General features: G+C 41.7%; 1 protein-coding gene across 3 annotated transcripts in view; it reads left to right on the forward strand.

Annotated features, from left to right (window-relative positions):
- epha4a (eph receptor A4a) overlaps positions 1-17,188 on the forward strand; it is a 70,103-nt gene that overhangs the window by 32,550 nt on the left and 20,365 nt on the right. For all 3 annotated transcript variants that reach the window (XM_060929721.1, XM_060929730.1, XM_060929740.1), the window contains exons 5-6: positions 5,802-6,137; positions 12,621-12,745. In XM_060929721.1, the coding sequence (XP_060785704.1) occupies positions 5,802-6,137; positions 12,621-12,745 (461 nt within the window). The remainder of the gene's footprint in view (positions 1-5,801; positions 6,138-12,620; positions 12,746-17,188) is intronic.

Raw genomic sequence — 17,188 nt, forward strand, 5'->3', positions numbered from 1 at the left:
TGTATTGGTGTTGCTGTGTGCACGCAAATCGTGTATTGGTGTTGCTGTGTGCACACTAATCGTTTTAAAAACGTTAATCTGATGATCCGCTGATACGGTCTAATGTAAACATGGGCTTAGTTTTAGGGTTCAGGTTAGAATTACGTTCATGTTAGGGTTAGGCATTTATTTGTAATGGTTAAGGTTCGGGTAAAGGGCTAGGGAATGTATTCTGTCAATGAGTCCCCATAATGATAGAAGTACAAGAATGTGTGTGTATAATGTATGCGAGTGTGAGGCGCATTAAACCAGAGCACCTGCAGGTAACTTGCTATGACTTCAAAACACACACACACATACATGATAAACAGAAGCTAAAGAGCTGTAACGTGTCGAAAGATGCAGTAATCTCTCGAGGAGAGACAGATGTTATCAGTGTGTGTGAGCTGAAATAAATTAATCTAAATATCCTAGGCTGTCCTCTGAAAGTGCCTTTGCTAATCATGCCTTTTAAACCCTCATCTTCTGCTTATTCCATCCACTGTCTTTTTGTTTGACTTGAAAAACAGAGTCGTAATGAGAGAGACGGATAAAGAGGATCGATCCCATTATACTAAACCTTTCTCACACCTTATAGCATTGAAATGCAGCTTAATCGGCTGCTGTCTATCTCCATTGAAGCACTCGGTCCACCCTCGATCAGCCAGACTGACTAATAATACCAGTTAAATAAAGTTTCAAGAAAGACGAAATTACAAAGTAGCTGCAGTGTATATTAGGAATACATATACAGCACATACATACATATATATACACTAATCTTAGCACCAGGGCCTCGAACCGTTGTTCTTGCTCCTTTCGGAGGGTGAGCAGTGCCTGGTGCTGGCTCTGTTGGGCCGTGGTGAGGGCGTGGATCAGGTCGGCGAAGGTGGAGGACTCCATGGAGCTGTTCTAATCTGTGCTCATTCCCGGGTTTCAGCACCACTGTGACAGTTTGTGTAAGTGGGTGGAGCACAGAAGGACGGCAGGACAGAACTGAGTTCTCAAAACTCTTTTTATTTGTAGCTTTTCACACTCTCCCAGCCACACACTCAGACACGCGCGCACACACATCAGCCGTCTAGGTGTGGAGAGAGCTCCCTCTGCTCTCGCTCTCTCTCCTTAAATAGGGCGCGGTCACTGGGAAGACACACAAACATTAATTAATGACAGGTGTAGTGATTCTGCCACTTACCTTCCCTGACTCCGCCCTCCTGTCACAGGCCGGCGCTTGACCACGCCCCCGCTGCCACACTTACATTTAGTACAAAATATCTTTTATATAAATATATCAGTGTCGGTGCTTACGTAAATGAAAATCTTTTTGTTCCATTTTCTACCCACTTTCTAAGTATTTTCGTAGATTAGATTAGATTAGATTAGATTAGATTAGATTAGATTAGATTAGATTAGATTAGATTAGATTAGATAAAACTTTATTGATCCCTTTGGGAGGGTTCCCTCAGGGAAATTAAGATTCCAGCAGCATCATTACACATAAATAGAGGAAAGAAATAGAGGAAAACTTCTAGATAAAGTAAAATAAATTAAGTATTTACATATACAAATATAAAAAGAATAAGATATGGGGAAGAGAGGAAGAGGGAGGGAGGGGGGAGGAAAAATAAAAAAAATTAAAAAGCAGGGGGGAGAAAGGGGGGGGCGGCAGGAGAGATATTGCACTTTATATTGCACATTGTATTACACATTGTCCAGTATTGCTTATTGTTAGGCTAGGCTACTGCTCCTTCCCGTCCTCTGTCCTCCTGTTACCCCTCCTTCCCCCCAGAGAGGAGTTGTACAGTCTGATGGCGTGAGGGACAAAGGATTTTTTGAGTCTGTTAGTCCTGCACTTGGGAAGGAGCATTCTGTCACTGAACAGGCTCCGCTGGTTGCTGATAACGGTGTGCAGAGGGTGACTGGCATCGTCCATGATGTTCAATAGTTTGTCCATAGACTTCTTCTCTGCCACCATCACCAGAGAGTCCGGCTTCATGCCGGCCACAGAGCCGGCCCACCTGATCAGTTTGTCCAGCCTGGATGTGTCCCTTCTTGGATGTGCTGCGCCCCCAGCACACCACGGTGTAAAACAGGACACTGGCGACCACAGACTGATAGAACATCCACAGGAGTTTCCTGCAGATGTTAAAGGACCACAGCCTCCTAAGGAAGTATAGCCTGCTCTGTCCCTTCCTGTATAAGTGTTTGGTGTTGCAAGTCCAGTCCAGCTTGCTGTCCAGTCACAGCCCGAGGTACTTGTAGGAATCCACAGCCTCCACCTCGACTTCCTCGATCAGAACTGGTCGTGACCTTGGTCTGGATCTCCCAAAGTCAATGACCAGCTCCTTGGTCTTCGAGGTGTTGAGCTGCAGATGGTTCCTGTTGCACCACACAGCAAAGTTACACCCAACGATGGCTGTGTCAACAGCAAACTTCTGAATGTGACACAGCTCCGAGTTGTAGCAGAAGTCCGCGGATTGCATTTTGTTAATCATTCCTTGTTGTTTGTATAAATTTCTAGTTTTGTAGTTTCCCAATAAATGTCTACAGGCAGTTGACATTGTAACCACATGAAAATCCTGGTCAAAGGTCACATGTCATTCCTTGAACCAAAATATAAAATGTTTACTGATATTGTAATATGTGGTAGATCTTTACAACAAACTGCAAAAAAAAAAAAAAAATGAATGACTAGAAAAATTTGAATATTTTAAGCCTGTAATTTTTTTATATGCTAGGAATTTAATTCTGGTCTAATGCCGCTTTTCCACTACAAACGCGGCTGAGCCGTGCCGTGCTGAGTCGAGCTGAGCGGGGCTGTTGGAGTTGCATTTCGACTACAACCGCGCTGAACCGTGCTGGCTGGAAGTGGGTGGACACATTGGGTGGAGTTAGCGAAAGTGGGTGGACGTCACGTGATGTCGTTAAGCAGCGCAAACAGTGACATCAGTGACAGTGGCGGAACAAGTCAGAGCCGGGCCGGGGGCGGGGCAAATGACCGGGCCCTTTATTAAAGCTGATCATAACATCATTTTAGGCTACAAAATGTCCGCAGCTGCGGTGTTTACCAATTTCAACACTACCGGGTGCAACTATGTTATTTAGTACATCAAGTCCTTCAAACGAACATGTAACTCAGAAACAAAAAACATTAGGATACTGTACATGGCTCATAATAAAACATCAATAGCCTACTGCGCGCATTATTTGAAGGGCATACGAATGAGCGCTCAGAGTGGTGACAGGAAGAGTCAGAAATAAAAGGAGGGCGGTGCAAACCTCACTGAATGCACTGTGTTTACCAATTTCAACACTACGGGGTGCAACTATGTTATTTTGTACATTAAGTCCTTCAAACGAACATGTAACTCAGAAACAAAAAAACATTAGGCGACATACTGTACATGGCTCATAATAAAACATCAATAGCCTACTGCGCGCATTATTTGAAGGGCATACGAATGAGCGCTCAGAGTGGTGACAGGAAGAGTCAGAAATAAAAGGAGGGCGGTGCAAACCTCACTGAATGCACTGTGTTTACCAATTTCAACACTACGGGGTGCAACTATGTTATTTTGTACATTAAGTCCTTCAAACGAACATGTAACTCAAACAAAAAAACATTAGGCGACATACTGTACATAATAAAACATCAATAGCCTACTGCGCGCATTATTTGAAGGGCATACGACGAGCCTTGCGCTCCGCGAACTCGTCCACGATGCTCTGTATGTCACTGATTCAGTGATCTTTTAAGCGGTAGTCTCACGACCCGGATAGTAAACAATAAACATGGAGGACATGGAGTCGTTAGTGTTGCTGGTCTTGGTGCTGTGGCTTGTTGTCACCGACAACGCCAACAGATACTGGCAAGAGCGTATAGATGAGGCGAGGCGCATAAGGCTTCAGAAATTCTCGTAATTCGTAATTATTCTTCTTCCGGGTTTGCGGTGTTTACAGATCCCAGCGCGCTCGCGGGGCGTGTGTGGGCATGTGAGGACACGCCTCCTCACCAATCAGTGCACAGGGGAGTGTCTGCTCACGCCCCCAACCTCAGTCGGCACGGCTTGGCTCGCTTCAGCCCCACTCCAAAACGGTGCGAGTTTTAGGGGCTAAGCAGGGCTGAAACGAGCTGAGTCGTGCTGGTTTTTGGTAGTCGAAACGCGAGCCGTGTCGGGCTGAAGTGAGCTGAAGTGAGCTGAAAAAGGGTAGTGGAAAAGGGCCATATTTCTATTTATTTCAATAGGATTCCAAATACTCTATAAACATTCCATTCTGTTATGAATCAGAAAATATTATTATAAATCACAGCACTTTTATTTTTTTAAAGTGCTTCGTCTACTTCAACAATGTTACAAAAGATCGATCCATAACAGTTGTAAATGTCACTTAATTCCACAGGGTGTCGATAATTGTAGCCGCTGCTCTATAGGTTATATAAATAAGTTAGCTAGCTGGTCTACTGATTCGTAGGCTAGATACATGTGAAAATGATTTTATATATCATTCCCTTCCTTTCTCTTGGACCGCACTGGTTGAGAGCTGTGAATGTTATTTGAATTTTTTAAAAAATTATAATAATAATAAAAATGAGCTTGTTGTCCTATTTAGCATTTGCATTGCTAGCTAAGGAACAGTTCTTTCATTTCGAAGGCAGTTTGAAAAGAGTAGTCTCTCGTTTTCCACAACATTTGCAGGCAGTAATATAATTCTATGCACAGAAGGAGTGCTCTGGTACAATAGCTAACTCTATTTACAAAGCGTCGTTGTGTTTTCTGTAAGCTCAGCTAGCATGTCGTAACATCCATAGGGTGTTTGGGGAAATGGTTTTACACGCTGTGAAAAAAAAAAAAAGATGAAGAAAAACTGCCCTTTGTGGAATATCTGTTTGTGGAGAGTTTGTTGAGTTTTGGCAAGGGCTCAGAGCGTGCTTCATGCCTGTGACATTTATTTGTGCGAGAGCTTCGTTTCAACCATGTGTGTGTGTGTGTGTGTGTGTGGTCTAAACAGGACACAAACACACACACAAGGGCAAAGCAATTAGTATTAATAAGATTCCTATCAACCACCCACTCAGTTATAGAGATGAACATCTCATGATCTCTCTTAAACACAAACACACACACAGAGCAAACAGAGGGGAATGCCTGCGGCAACGGCTTGTCATGAACGTAATTATGCCTAAATTCAGCAGCGCCCGTTTTATAGAAATACACACATGCAAAAAAAAGGGCATGGGATTGTGTGGGTTTGTGTGCTCATTTCTTCCTCTCTCTCATTTTCCCAGTGCTGAATAAACACTGACCTACATGTGCAAATATGCAGTAACTTTGATCACCACTCATTGTTCCATGTCCAAAAAATTATGCTTTTTTTTTTTTTTTGTTAAGAGCTCTCTGGATCGTTGATGATGATTACACTAGAAATGTTAAAATATCGCATACTATATTGTTCTACAATAGTGGAGCATTTCCAAATCTAATTTGCCATTTTATTTATTTTTTAAGATATAATATACTGAATGCTCACTCTGGGTTTGATGATGTGGGAAAAAAAATGGCTAAATGATGCACATTAGACATCATAAAGTTACTGATAAATCCATGGCATGCTTTGGATCCTTTAATGCCATTTTGGCAACTCGTAATGAGCCTCTAACTACGACTGGGAAGTGGATGCAGATTTTGTCTTCATGTTTTTGTAACACGCTTCATTTCTCTCTATGATGCGAACGTGAGATGCATTTCCTATAATCTAATCGGATGCTCACTTTGCTCCATCAGAACCACCATCCGCCCCACAGCACCTCATCTCCAATGTCAACGAGACATCAGTGAACCTGGAGTGGTCGGCGCCGGCGTTTTCTGGCGGAAGACAGGATCTTACTTACAATGTCGTGTGTAAACGGTGCGGGCCGGACGGACAGCGGTGTGAGCCGTGTGGCGTTGGTGTCCATTACAAGCCGCAGCAGCTCAGCTTACGGACCACGCGCGTCTCAATCAACGAGCTGCAGGCACACACGAACTACACCTTCCAGGTGTGGGCTGTAAATGGCGTGTCGCCGCAGAGCCCTGGGCCTGATCAGGCCGCCTCGGTCACCGTCACCACCAACCAGGCTGGTGAGTGACAAAAATCCACCAATTTACTTTACAGGTACAGTTGTGGTCAGAAGTTTACATACAGTGACATGAATGTCATTTTGGATATGAATGTCATGGCAATGATTTCAGTAATTTCTTTGAACTGTTCTTTTTTTGTGGCAGAATGATTGCACAGCATACATCTTTAATTAAAAAAAAACACAAATTTGGTGCAAAGTTTTAATTTTCTTTAGGTTTTCTGAAATCAACACAGGGTCAAAATTATACATACATGGTCAAAAATATACATACAGCACACCTAATATTTGGGCAAAATGCCGCTTCACAAGATTCACCTTGACCAAACATTTTTGTTCACCATGAATAAGCTTCTGGCAGAATTCTGATTGGATATTTCATGACTCTTCATGGTAGAATTGGTAGAGTTCTATTATTTATTTATTTATTTATTTATTTCCTTGGCATGGACTCGACTTTTAAGCACGGTCCATATGTTTTCAATAGGGTTGAAGTCAGGACCTACTTTAAGCTTAATGTTAGCCTGCTTTATCCTCCACAACCAGCTCTGATGTGTGTTTGGGTTCATTGTCCTGTTGTAACTCCCAAGTCCCAAGTCATGTTCAAGTTTCTGATGGTTTATGCTGAAGAATTCTGAGCTAGTCCTCCTCCTTCAATATTCCATCCACTTTGTGCAATGAATCAGTTCCACTGGCAGTAAAACAGCCCCAAAGCATGATGATCCTAACACCACCACCAGCTGGTAGTGTTCCTCTGTAGATGGTGGTCATTGTGACCAAACAACTCAATCTTTGTCTCATCTGACCATATAGCTATCCTCCAGAAGGCTTCCTCTTTGTCCGTATGGTCAGCTTCAAAGTTTAGTTAAGCTTGAAGGTGTCAATTTTGGAGCAGGGGGTTATTTCTTGGATAGCAGCCTCTTATACCCCTTTTCCACCAAATCAGTTCCAGGGCTGGTTCGGAGCCAGTGCTGGTGCTGGTTCACAACTCGTTCAACTTGCGAGCCAGCTGAGAACCAGTTTGCTTTTCCATCGCTCGTGGTGCCACGTCATTACGTCGCTGTATACGTCATTACGTCGCTGTATACGTCAGTTACATCGCTACGTTTGCTTAAACCTTGGCGCGAATATCGAAGCAAAAACAACACGGAAGCAGCAGCAGCAGCAGCAACAACAACAATAATAATAATAATGGATGACTTCGCGTTTGTACAGCTGCTGCTTCTTGTCACTTAAAAATGGCGCTTTTTCGCAGTCTTGTTATTGTTGTTGGTCTTAACAACTCCGCCCCCCCGCTGACATAAGCGGTTCTTTCCTCTGGCCCAGCAAAGAGTTGGTGCTAGCCTGGAACCGGTTTTTCTGGCCCCAGAGCCAGTTCTTTGTCAGTGGAAACAGAAAACCCGGTTCCAAACTAAGCACTGGCCCCGAACCAGCCCTGGAACTGCTTTGGTGGAAAAGGGGCAATAGTCAATGGTGATCTGAACTGTAGAAAGTGATCCATCAGCTTCCAGTTCATGGCAGGGCTGTGCCATGGCGGTTCCCAGGTTGTTCCTGACCATCCAAACCAATTTCCTTTCAGCTGAGGGTGACAGTTTGGGTTTTCTTGAAGCAAAGTGGCTTGGCAAAGTGACTACACCTCACAATAACTTGGATACAATTGTTTGAACTGATCTTGGAATTTGCAGTTGTTTAGAAATGGCTCCAAGAGACATTCTGGAGTTGTGTACATCTGCGATCCTCTTTCTCAGATCTGCACTGAGCGCCTTGGACTTTCCCATTGTATTGTGTGTTGGTCAATCCAATGAGTGCTGTAAACAAACCCTTTTTATGAAGGCACAGAGGAAGCTACCAGCTGTAGTCCATCATGATCATTAACAGGAAGTTAAGAGACCTCAGCCTTGGCAAGATGAGAGACATTTTGGAAGTTTCAGCACCTCTGAATTAATAATCTAAGTGAACATATGTACATTTTTTGACCCTGTATGTATAATTTTGACCCTGTGTTGATTTCAGAAAACCCAAAGAAAATTAAAATTTGTGCACCAAATTTTAGTGTTTTTTTTTTTATTAAAGTTGTATGCTATACATTCTGCCAGAGAAAAAGAACAGTTCAAAGAAATTACTGAAAGCCCAAATATTGCCATGACATTCATATCCAAGATGACATTCATGTTACTGTATGTAAACTTCTGACCACAACTGTATATTAGGATATCTTCTTCGCAATACATTAACAATCCTCATTTCCGATTGGTCAGAAGGTGTTGATTAATGGCATTTTCTAGAACGGCAGCTCAGACTGCAGTACTTAATGTGATCGTTATCATTTCTCTACTAACTGTTAACTTGCTTTTATCTGATCAGATACTCCGTATGATTTATGAAGAAATAAATTTAAAAAAAATTATTTAATAATCAATATTGATTAAATATTGAAGAGATGTTTATTGTGCATTGTCGGTAGAAGTTTCCAGTCTTATCACCTTAAATTTTCTGCTAGACCATTTTTACATTTTCTTGCTAACATGACAAGCTACGGTTTGTTTGTTTTTTTGTATAATTATGAGAATCTGGTGAAGGACCGAGCATTTATAGCTACTATAACATAAGTGAAAAATGTTTCAGGATAATTGACATTAAATGAAACTATAAACAGATAAAATTAAGACCTTGCTGTGATAAATGAGGAATAATAATAATAATAATAATAATAATCATAATCGATGAAATATGCTGTTCATTATCTATTATTTTCCAATAACGTTATCCTCCATTGTGTTTTATTCCTTGCGTAAACGATGCTTGCTCTTTATTGAATTGTTTTGTGTTTTTGTGTCGTATGTGATCGAGTAGCCAAGCCGTTCTACGATTCATGAAGTAACACATGTTCACACGTAGGGGTTGCCAGTTTACTAGCTAGCCTAATTTAATAGCTAGCAGCTCAGAGTGTGCGTGTTTATACAGTATATAATAATAAGAGCGCTTTAAAAGTCCTCACACATCATATAAAGAAACAGTGGACACAGCTGTATGACATCACTGAATACCAGTATAATGTCCTCATATGATTAGGTGCGAGGTTGATGCGTAGCATGCGTAGCGGCTGGAGCTGCTACCCAAATATGGAAAAAACAGTCTACATTTATTTTTTTCGTTGTTGTTGTTACTGCGAACAAATTTCTCATCACAGCTTGCCATGTGAGCGTCAAAAGCAATTACTTTGACAATAAACTGAGTGTGTGTGTGTGTGTGTGTGTGTGTGTGTGTGTGACCGAGAGAAAGAGCACATTAGCATTCCTGCATTTCCATGCACGTGCTTGGGATACCTAGTGCATTAGTGTTGAGTGGTAAATTTTTACAACGTGTTTAATTACAGGTTGGTGTATGTTTATGTCTCATTAATGGTAGACACACCTGTCCATGTATGTTTTACCAATTTGTCCGTCTCAGTCTACCATTTACGACACACACAACTGGATTTTTTTTTTTATGAGCCTCGCTTCCAAATCAGCTTCCATTCCTCTCTGTACAGCCATTCAGACAAATAAAAGGCTGTCTCAGCTTGATCTTGCATGCTCTGTGGAATGTGGATTTAAAGCTGTATAGATTACAGCAGACTTGCCTCCAATAATAAAGTCTGGCTACGAAAGAAAATAAAGCTCGCAGGTCGCCGTCTTTATCTCAGAGAAAACCGAGCCATCGTGCTGTTATAACGGCCGCTTTGGCAAGAGCAGCCTTCATACAGGGAACACGAACCCCACATCGATCAGCTGCTGGCATTAAGGGACACTCCAAAAGCTTTTTCATCCTCATCTCACCATGATAATGTAAACATACCTCGGTTGCTGTAATGGTTTATAGCTTCATACAGGCTAATATGTTTGTCTTTTAAACAAAGGTTAAAACTCAGCATCTGTCCCGAATAACAAACCAGTGATGATCCATGCTCACTACCCAACCTACAGGTGCCAGTGATGGTGATCAGACCCTCTGGGGTCTGAGGGTATTTTCTGGCACTCTAATGATGTTGGCATGCTCTGATTTTGTTGTCAGTTTCAACAAATCTAAGCAGTACTTTCAAAGTCATATGACTTTTCTGTATTCAGCACAAGTTCAGCTCCAATAATATCTCTGTAGTATGTATGTCATGATTGTACTTAAAAAAATAACAGATAAATGAAGATGTTGTAAAAAGCAGTTTTAGAACTCTGTTGGAATGTGTGAAAAAACATGACCTTATCCATTGTGTCGAACCGTTTTGATCACTTGAGGTGATTCTGTTCAGTCTTAGGAATGGATCAAGCACAAAAACTTAAATCTGTTCTGTTGATTTGGACAATTAACTGGCCATCAAAAAATTTATCTCCTACTGTTTTCGGATAAAAGGTTGGCAGTGGGAGGGGTATTCAATGAGAAGAGTAAAAAAAAATTTCATTCCATTCAATGAGAAGAGTGAAAACCCCTCCTACTGCCATTGCTTAATCCCATCAGGTCACGCCACAATGGGTAAGGTCATGTTTTTTCACAAATTCCAACACAGTTCTAAAACTGCTTTTTACAGCACCTTCATTTATCTTGTATTTGACTTTATTTTGGTATTTGACTCTATTTAGTGTGTTTTCAAATTAACTCTTGTACTATTTTACCCAGTTCAGAGCCACAACCAACTCTGTTACTCTGTTAAACAATTATTCTGTAATTTTGCTCCCACTCCAACTCAAATTTTACTCTTTAAACTCAAAATAGAGCAAAATTAACTATTTTGAGGAAAATACTTTTAACTCTAGAAAAATCGCTCTGTTGTTTTCCTGTGTATACACTACAGCACATGCATAACAACTGATCTGCTCATAAGAAATAGAAGAAATATTTACACTTACTCGAGTTGATCTTCAGCTGGATCGAGTTGAAGTAAAAAAAAAAAGGTACTGCTCATCATCAGGGTTGCAGTTCTCAAGATTGAATTGAATCGCTGTCCTGAATCATCCAAAGCACATAAAATCCGCTTGCCATCTCGCAACAAGTTTTACCTCCAAACAGCCTAAACTATGGCTGACAGATTTTATCCTGTTTACAGTGGGCATTCCCACCGCAAAAGAGAAACCAATCGAAAGCGAAAGTGTGAAAGTGATTATCATACCATTACCATGTGAATAGTTTTTTATGAATGTGGGCTCTCAGTGCTCCGACTCCGGTGTGACTGAGTAAGGTGACAAGTTTTATCTCATCTCATTATCTCATCTCATCTCATTATCTCTAGCCGCTTTATCCTTCTACAGGGTCGCAGGCAAGCTGGAGCCTATCCCAGCTGACTACGGGCGAAAGGCGGGGTACACCCTGGACAAGTCGCCAGGTCATCACAGGGCTGACACATAGACACAGACAACCATTCACACTCACATTCACACCTACGGCCAATTTAGAGTCACCAGTTAACCTACCCTGCATGTCTTTGGACTGTGGGGGAAACCGGAGCACCCGGAGGAAACCCACGCGGACACGGGGAGAACATGCAAACTCTGCACAGAAAGGCCCTCGCCGGCCACGGGGCTTGAACCCGGACCTTCTTGCTGTGAGGCGACAGTGCTAACCACTACACCACCGTGCCGCCATGACAAGTTTTATGTTTCATCTAATTTAGGTAATTTAAAAACTATTATATTATTTGGCAGTGGGCACACAGGAAAGTGTAAAGTATAAAGTTTCTGTCAATATGTTTATCATGCTTGTCTCATCTCATCTCATTATCTCTAGCCGCTTTATCCTATTCTACAGGGTCGCAGGCAAGCTGGAGCCTATCCCAGCTGACTATGGGCGAAAGGCAGGATACACCCTGGACAAGTCACCAGGTCATTCATCACAGGGCTGACACATAGACACAGACAACCATTCACACTCACATTCACACCTACGGTCAATTTAGAGTCACCAGTTAACCTAACCTGCATGTCTTTGGACTGTGGGGGAAACCGGAGCACCCGGAGGAAACCCACGCGGACACGGGGAGAACATGCAAACTCTGCACAGAAAGGCCTTTGCCAGCCACGGGGCTTGAACCTTCTTGTTGTGAGGCGACAGCGCTAACCACTACACCACCGTGCCGCCCTATCATGCTTGTATGATTTAAAAAAAAAAAACTCATGAAGGTATTTATCTAAATACATGACCTACTCATTCTAAACCTGCCGAGCTTCGTTGACGAAGCTCTTGACCCCAGAGGGTTAATATCTATAGATATTTTGGTGGCATTTGTACCATTTTTGGCCTATTATGCCCTTACCATTGTCACAATAGCCCTTTAGCCTAAAATTTGCCAAAATTTCCTGGGATCTTCATTAAACCAACCTTATTTTCATCCCAGTTCATGGAAACAGAACCAGTATTACAATAGTCAGACTTCAAATTCTTTGTTTCATGCTCATAGCTTTCTAGGCTTTCTCTCCGTGTTATTTTACTCCCTTATTATTCTTTTCATCTTCTCCAGCTCCCTCTCCAGTTACATCCATCCAGGCCAAGGACATCACCCGGCACGGCGTGTCGCTGGCATGGCAGCAGCCTGAGAGGCCCAACGGCGTCATCCTGGAATACGAGGTCAAGTACTATGAGAAGGTGAGTAGGGTGGCATGGGAACTACAGCAGAGGATCATAACCCATCATCAACACCTTCACTTTCATAGCAGGGGGGCAAGAACTACAAAGAGATTCAGGCAATCTGGGATGTATCGCTGAACTTCTTCATAAAAAAATGTTGTGGGAAGCATGACGGTGAAGGACAGTCAAGAGCGGGAAAGAAAGAGTGATTGAGAGATTACATGAAAAAATTCACTATAAACACAAACACAGAGGCTTACGTTACACTCCAACAGCTATAAACCAAGCATTACAGGACATGGAGGAAAAATCTCACTGGCTTTGTTTGCTTTGGTGCAGATTTGGAAGTACCAATGTGGTTTGAATGCAAAGGAAAGCTCCAGGGATTTCTGTCAAGCAAAATCCGGTTACACCCATGGGAGGGAGAGCAAACAATAGACAGGCACTTTGTTTTTTTTGTTTTGTTTTGTTTTTTCCCAAAAAAAATGCGGTTTGTGGTTTCCCTTACAGAAAGCTTCCTTTTTTTTCATGTCTGTTATAGGTAGAATCCCAGACTGTGTGCTTTCTTTTCCATAGCAAACAAAGCAGTCGATCACGTGGGTTCATTCAGTTCAGAGATATTTGAGACAAGATGCTACATATCGGCAATTTTGGTCAGATCAAATGAAAACCTTTTTTAGATTTTTTTTTTCCTGGATAAAACTGTGCTTTCTTTTACACTGTAGTAATAAAAAAATATCCAAGTTCAACAGTATGTGTGAGGTTTTTTTTTTTTTTTGGCACCTTACAACTTTTGAAAAGGTTTTAAGCTCCGCCCACTCGGCAGTCCTTCATGTCATAATCCTTTACACTCACCTGGCACTTGAATAGAAACTTGTTGTTGATGCTAAGATTCCTGTTCTTAGCTGCAGGAGTGGAATCTAATGTGGACGTCTGTTTTCTGTTGCATGCTGAGATGCTTTTCTGCTCACCACGGCTGGAAAGAGTTGCTATGAGTTACTATATCCTTCCTGGCAAAAAGGCTCGAACCAATCTGTTCATTTTTCTCTGAGCTCTCTTATCAACAAAGTGTTTGTTTCCACCCACAGAACTGTCCCTCACTCACTCACTCGATGCTTTTTGTTTTTTGCACTATTCTGTGTCAACTTGAGAGACTGTTGTTTATGTGTGAAAACCCCAGGAGATCAGCAGTTTCTGAAATACTCATGCCAAAAATACTCATCTGGCTCAAACCAACACCTATGCCACAGTGAAAGAAAGTCACACTTTGAGATCACTATTTTTCCCATTCTGATGTTTGAACATTGTGAACATTAACCGAAGCTCTTGATTTGTATCTGCATGATTTTATGCATTGTGCTGCTGTCAAGGGATTGGCTGATTAGAGAACTGCATCAAACAGCAGGTGTATGCACGGGTGTTCCTAATAAAGTGGCCGGTTAGTGTATATCTCCGAGTTTTCATTTTCTGATGTCGTTATGATGTATGTTATCTAGCTAGAGGAAACCAATCAAAATGTGGTATGTTCAAAACAACCTACACTCATAACCTACAGAAAACTGAAGTTTCCTGAGCTTCATAAATGAATTTTTTTATGCTAATTCCTAGCCATAGTTAAAGACATACAGTGTCTTGCAAAAGTATTCATCCCCCTTGGTGTTTGTCCTGTTTTGTCGCATTACAAGCTGGAATTAAAATGGATTTTTGCAGGCTTACCATCATTTGATTTATGCAACATGGCAACCACTTTAAAGGTGCAAATTGTTGTTTTATTGTGACACAAATAATAATTCAGAGGAAAAAACAGAAATCTGGAGTGTGCATAGGTGTTGACCCCCCCCAAAGTCATTACTTTGTAGAGCCACCTTTTGCTGTAATTACAACTGCAAGTCTCTTGGGGTACAGTATGTCTCTATTAGCTAAGCACATCTAGTCACTGGGATTTTTGCCCATTCCTCAAGGCAAAACTGCTTCAACTCCTTCAGGTAAGATGGGTTGCATTGGTGTACAGCAATCTTCAAGTTATGCTACAGATTCTCAATTGGATTGAGGTCTGTGCTTTGATGAGGCCATTCCAAGACATTTACAGTGGTGCTTGAAAGTTTGTGAACCCTTTAGAATTTTCTATATTTCTGCATAAATATGACCTAAAACATCATCAGATTTTCACACAAGTCCTAAAAGTAGATAAAGAGAACCCAGTTAAACAAATGAGACAAAAATATTATACTTGGTCACTTATTTATTGAGGAAAATGATCCAATATTACATATCTGTGAGTGGCAAAAGTATGTGAATCTTTGCTTTCAGCATCTGGTGTAACCCCCTTGTGCAGCAATAACTGCAACTAAACGTTTCCGCTAACAGGTTGATCAGTCCTGCACACTGGCTTGGAGGAATTTTAGCCTGTTCCTCTGTACAGAACAGCTTCAACTCTGGGATGTTGGTGGGTTTCTTCACATGAACTGCTCGCTTCAGGTCCTTCCACAACATTTCGACTGGATTAAGGTCAGGACTTTGACTTGGCCATTCCAAAACATTAATTTCATTCTTCTTTAACCATTCTTTGGTAGAACGACTTGTGTGCTTAGGGTCGTTGTCTTGCTGCATGACGCACCTTCTCTTAAGATTCAGTTCATGGATAGATGTCCTGACATTTTCCTTTAGAATTCGCTGGTATAATTCAGAATTTATTGTTCCATCAATGATGGCAAGCCGTCCTGGACCAGATGCAGCAAAATGGGCCCAAACCATGATACTACCACCACCATGTTTCACAGATGGGATAAGGTTCTTATGCTGGAATGCAGTGTTTTCCTTTCTCCAAACATAACGCTTCTCATTTAAACCAAAAAGTTCTATTTTGGTCTCATCCGTCCACAAAACATTTTTCCAATAGCCTTCTGGCTTGTCCATGTGATCTTTAGCAAACTGCAGATGAGCAGCAATGTTCTTTTTGGAGAGCAGTGGCTTTCTCCTTGCGACCCTGTCACGCACACCATTGTTGTTCAGTGTTCTCCTGATGGTGGACTCATGAACATTAACATTAGCCAATGTGAGAGAGGCCTTCAGTTGCTTAGAAGTTACCCTGGGGTCCTTTGTGACCTCACCGACTATTACACACCTTGCTCTTGGAGTGATCTTTGTTGGTTGACCACTCCTGGGGAGGGTAACAATGGTCTTGAATTTCCTCCATTTGTACACAATCTGTTTGACTGTGGATTGGTGGAGTCCAAACTCTTTAGAGATGGTTTTATAACCTTTTCCAGCCTGATGAGCATCAACAACGCTTTTTCTGAGGTCCTCAGAAATCTCCTTTGTTTGTGCCATGATACACTTCCACAAACATGTGTTGTGAAGATCAGACTTTGATAGATCCCTGTTCTTTAAATAAAACAGGGTGCCCACTCACACCTGATTGTCATCCTATTGATTGAAAACACCTGACTCTAATTTCACCTTCAAATTAACTGCTAATCCTAGAGGTTCACATACTTTTGCCACTCACAGATATGTAATATTGGATCATTTTCCTCAATAAATAAATGACCAAGTATAATATTTTTGTCTCTTTGTTTAACTGGGTTGTCTTTATCTACTTTTAGGACTTGTGTGAAAATCTGATGATGTTTTAGGTCATATTTATGCAGAAATATAGAAAATTCTAAAGGGTTCACAAACTTTCAAGCACCACTGTAAATGTTTCCCTTTAAACCACTCCAGTGTAGCTTTAGCAGTATGTTTAGGGTCATTGTCCTGCTGGAACTTGAACTATCCCAGTCTCCAACCTCTGGCCGACTCAAACAGGTTTTCCTCCAGAATTGCCCTGTATTTAGTGCCATCCATCTTTCCTTCAGTCCTGACCAGCTTTCCTGTCCCTGCACATGAAAAATATCCCCACAGCATGATGCTGCCACCACCATGCTTCACTGTAGGAATGGTGTTCTCAGGGTGTTGGGTTTGAGCCACGCATGGCATTTCCCATGATGGCCAAAAAGATCAATTTTAGTCTCATTTGACCAGAGAATGTTCTTCCATGTGTTTGGGGAGTCTGTCACATGCTGTTGGGCAAACTCCAAATGTGTTTTCTTAAGCAATGGCTTTTTTTCTGGCCATTCTTCCATAAAGCCCCACTCTGTGGAGTGTATGGCTTAAAGTGGTCCTATGGACAGATACTCCCATCTCTGCTGTGGATCTTTTCAAATCCTTCAGTGTTATCTTTGGTGTCTTTGTTGCATCTCTGATTAATGCCCTCCTTGCCCGGTCTGTGAGTTTTGATGGGTGGCCTTCTCTTGTCAGGTTTGTCATGGTGCCATATTCTTTCCATTTTGCTATAATGGATTTAATGGTGCTCTGTGGGATATTCAATGTTTGGGATATTTTTTATAACCCAACCCTGATCTATACTTCTCCACAACTTTGTCTCTGACCTGTTTGGAGTGCTCCTTGGTTTTCATGTTG

This window comes from Neoarius graeffei, chromosome 1 (genome assembly GCF_027579695.1).
Source record: "Neoarius graeffei isolate fNeoGra1 chromosome 1, fNeoGra1.pri, whole genome shotgun sequence".
Lineage (NCBI taxonomy): Eukaryota > Metazoa > Chordata > Actinopteri > Siluriformes > Ariidae > Neoarius > Neoarius graeffei.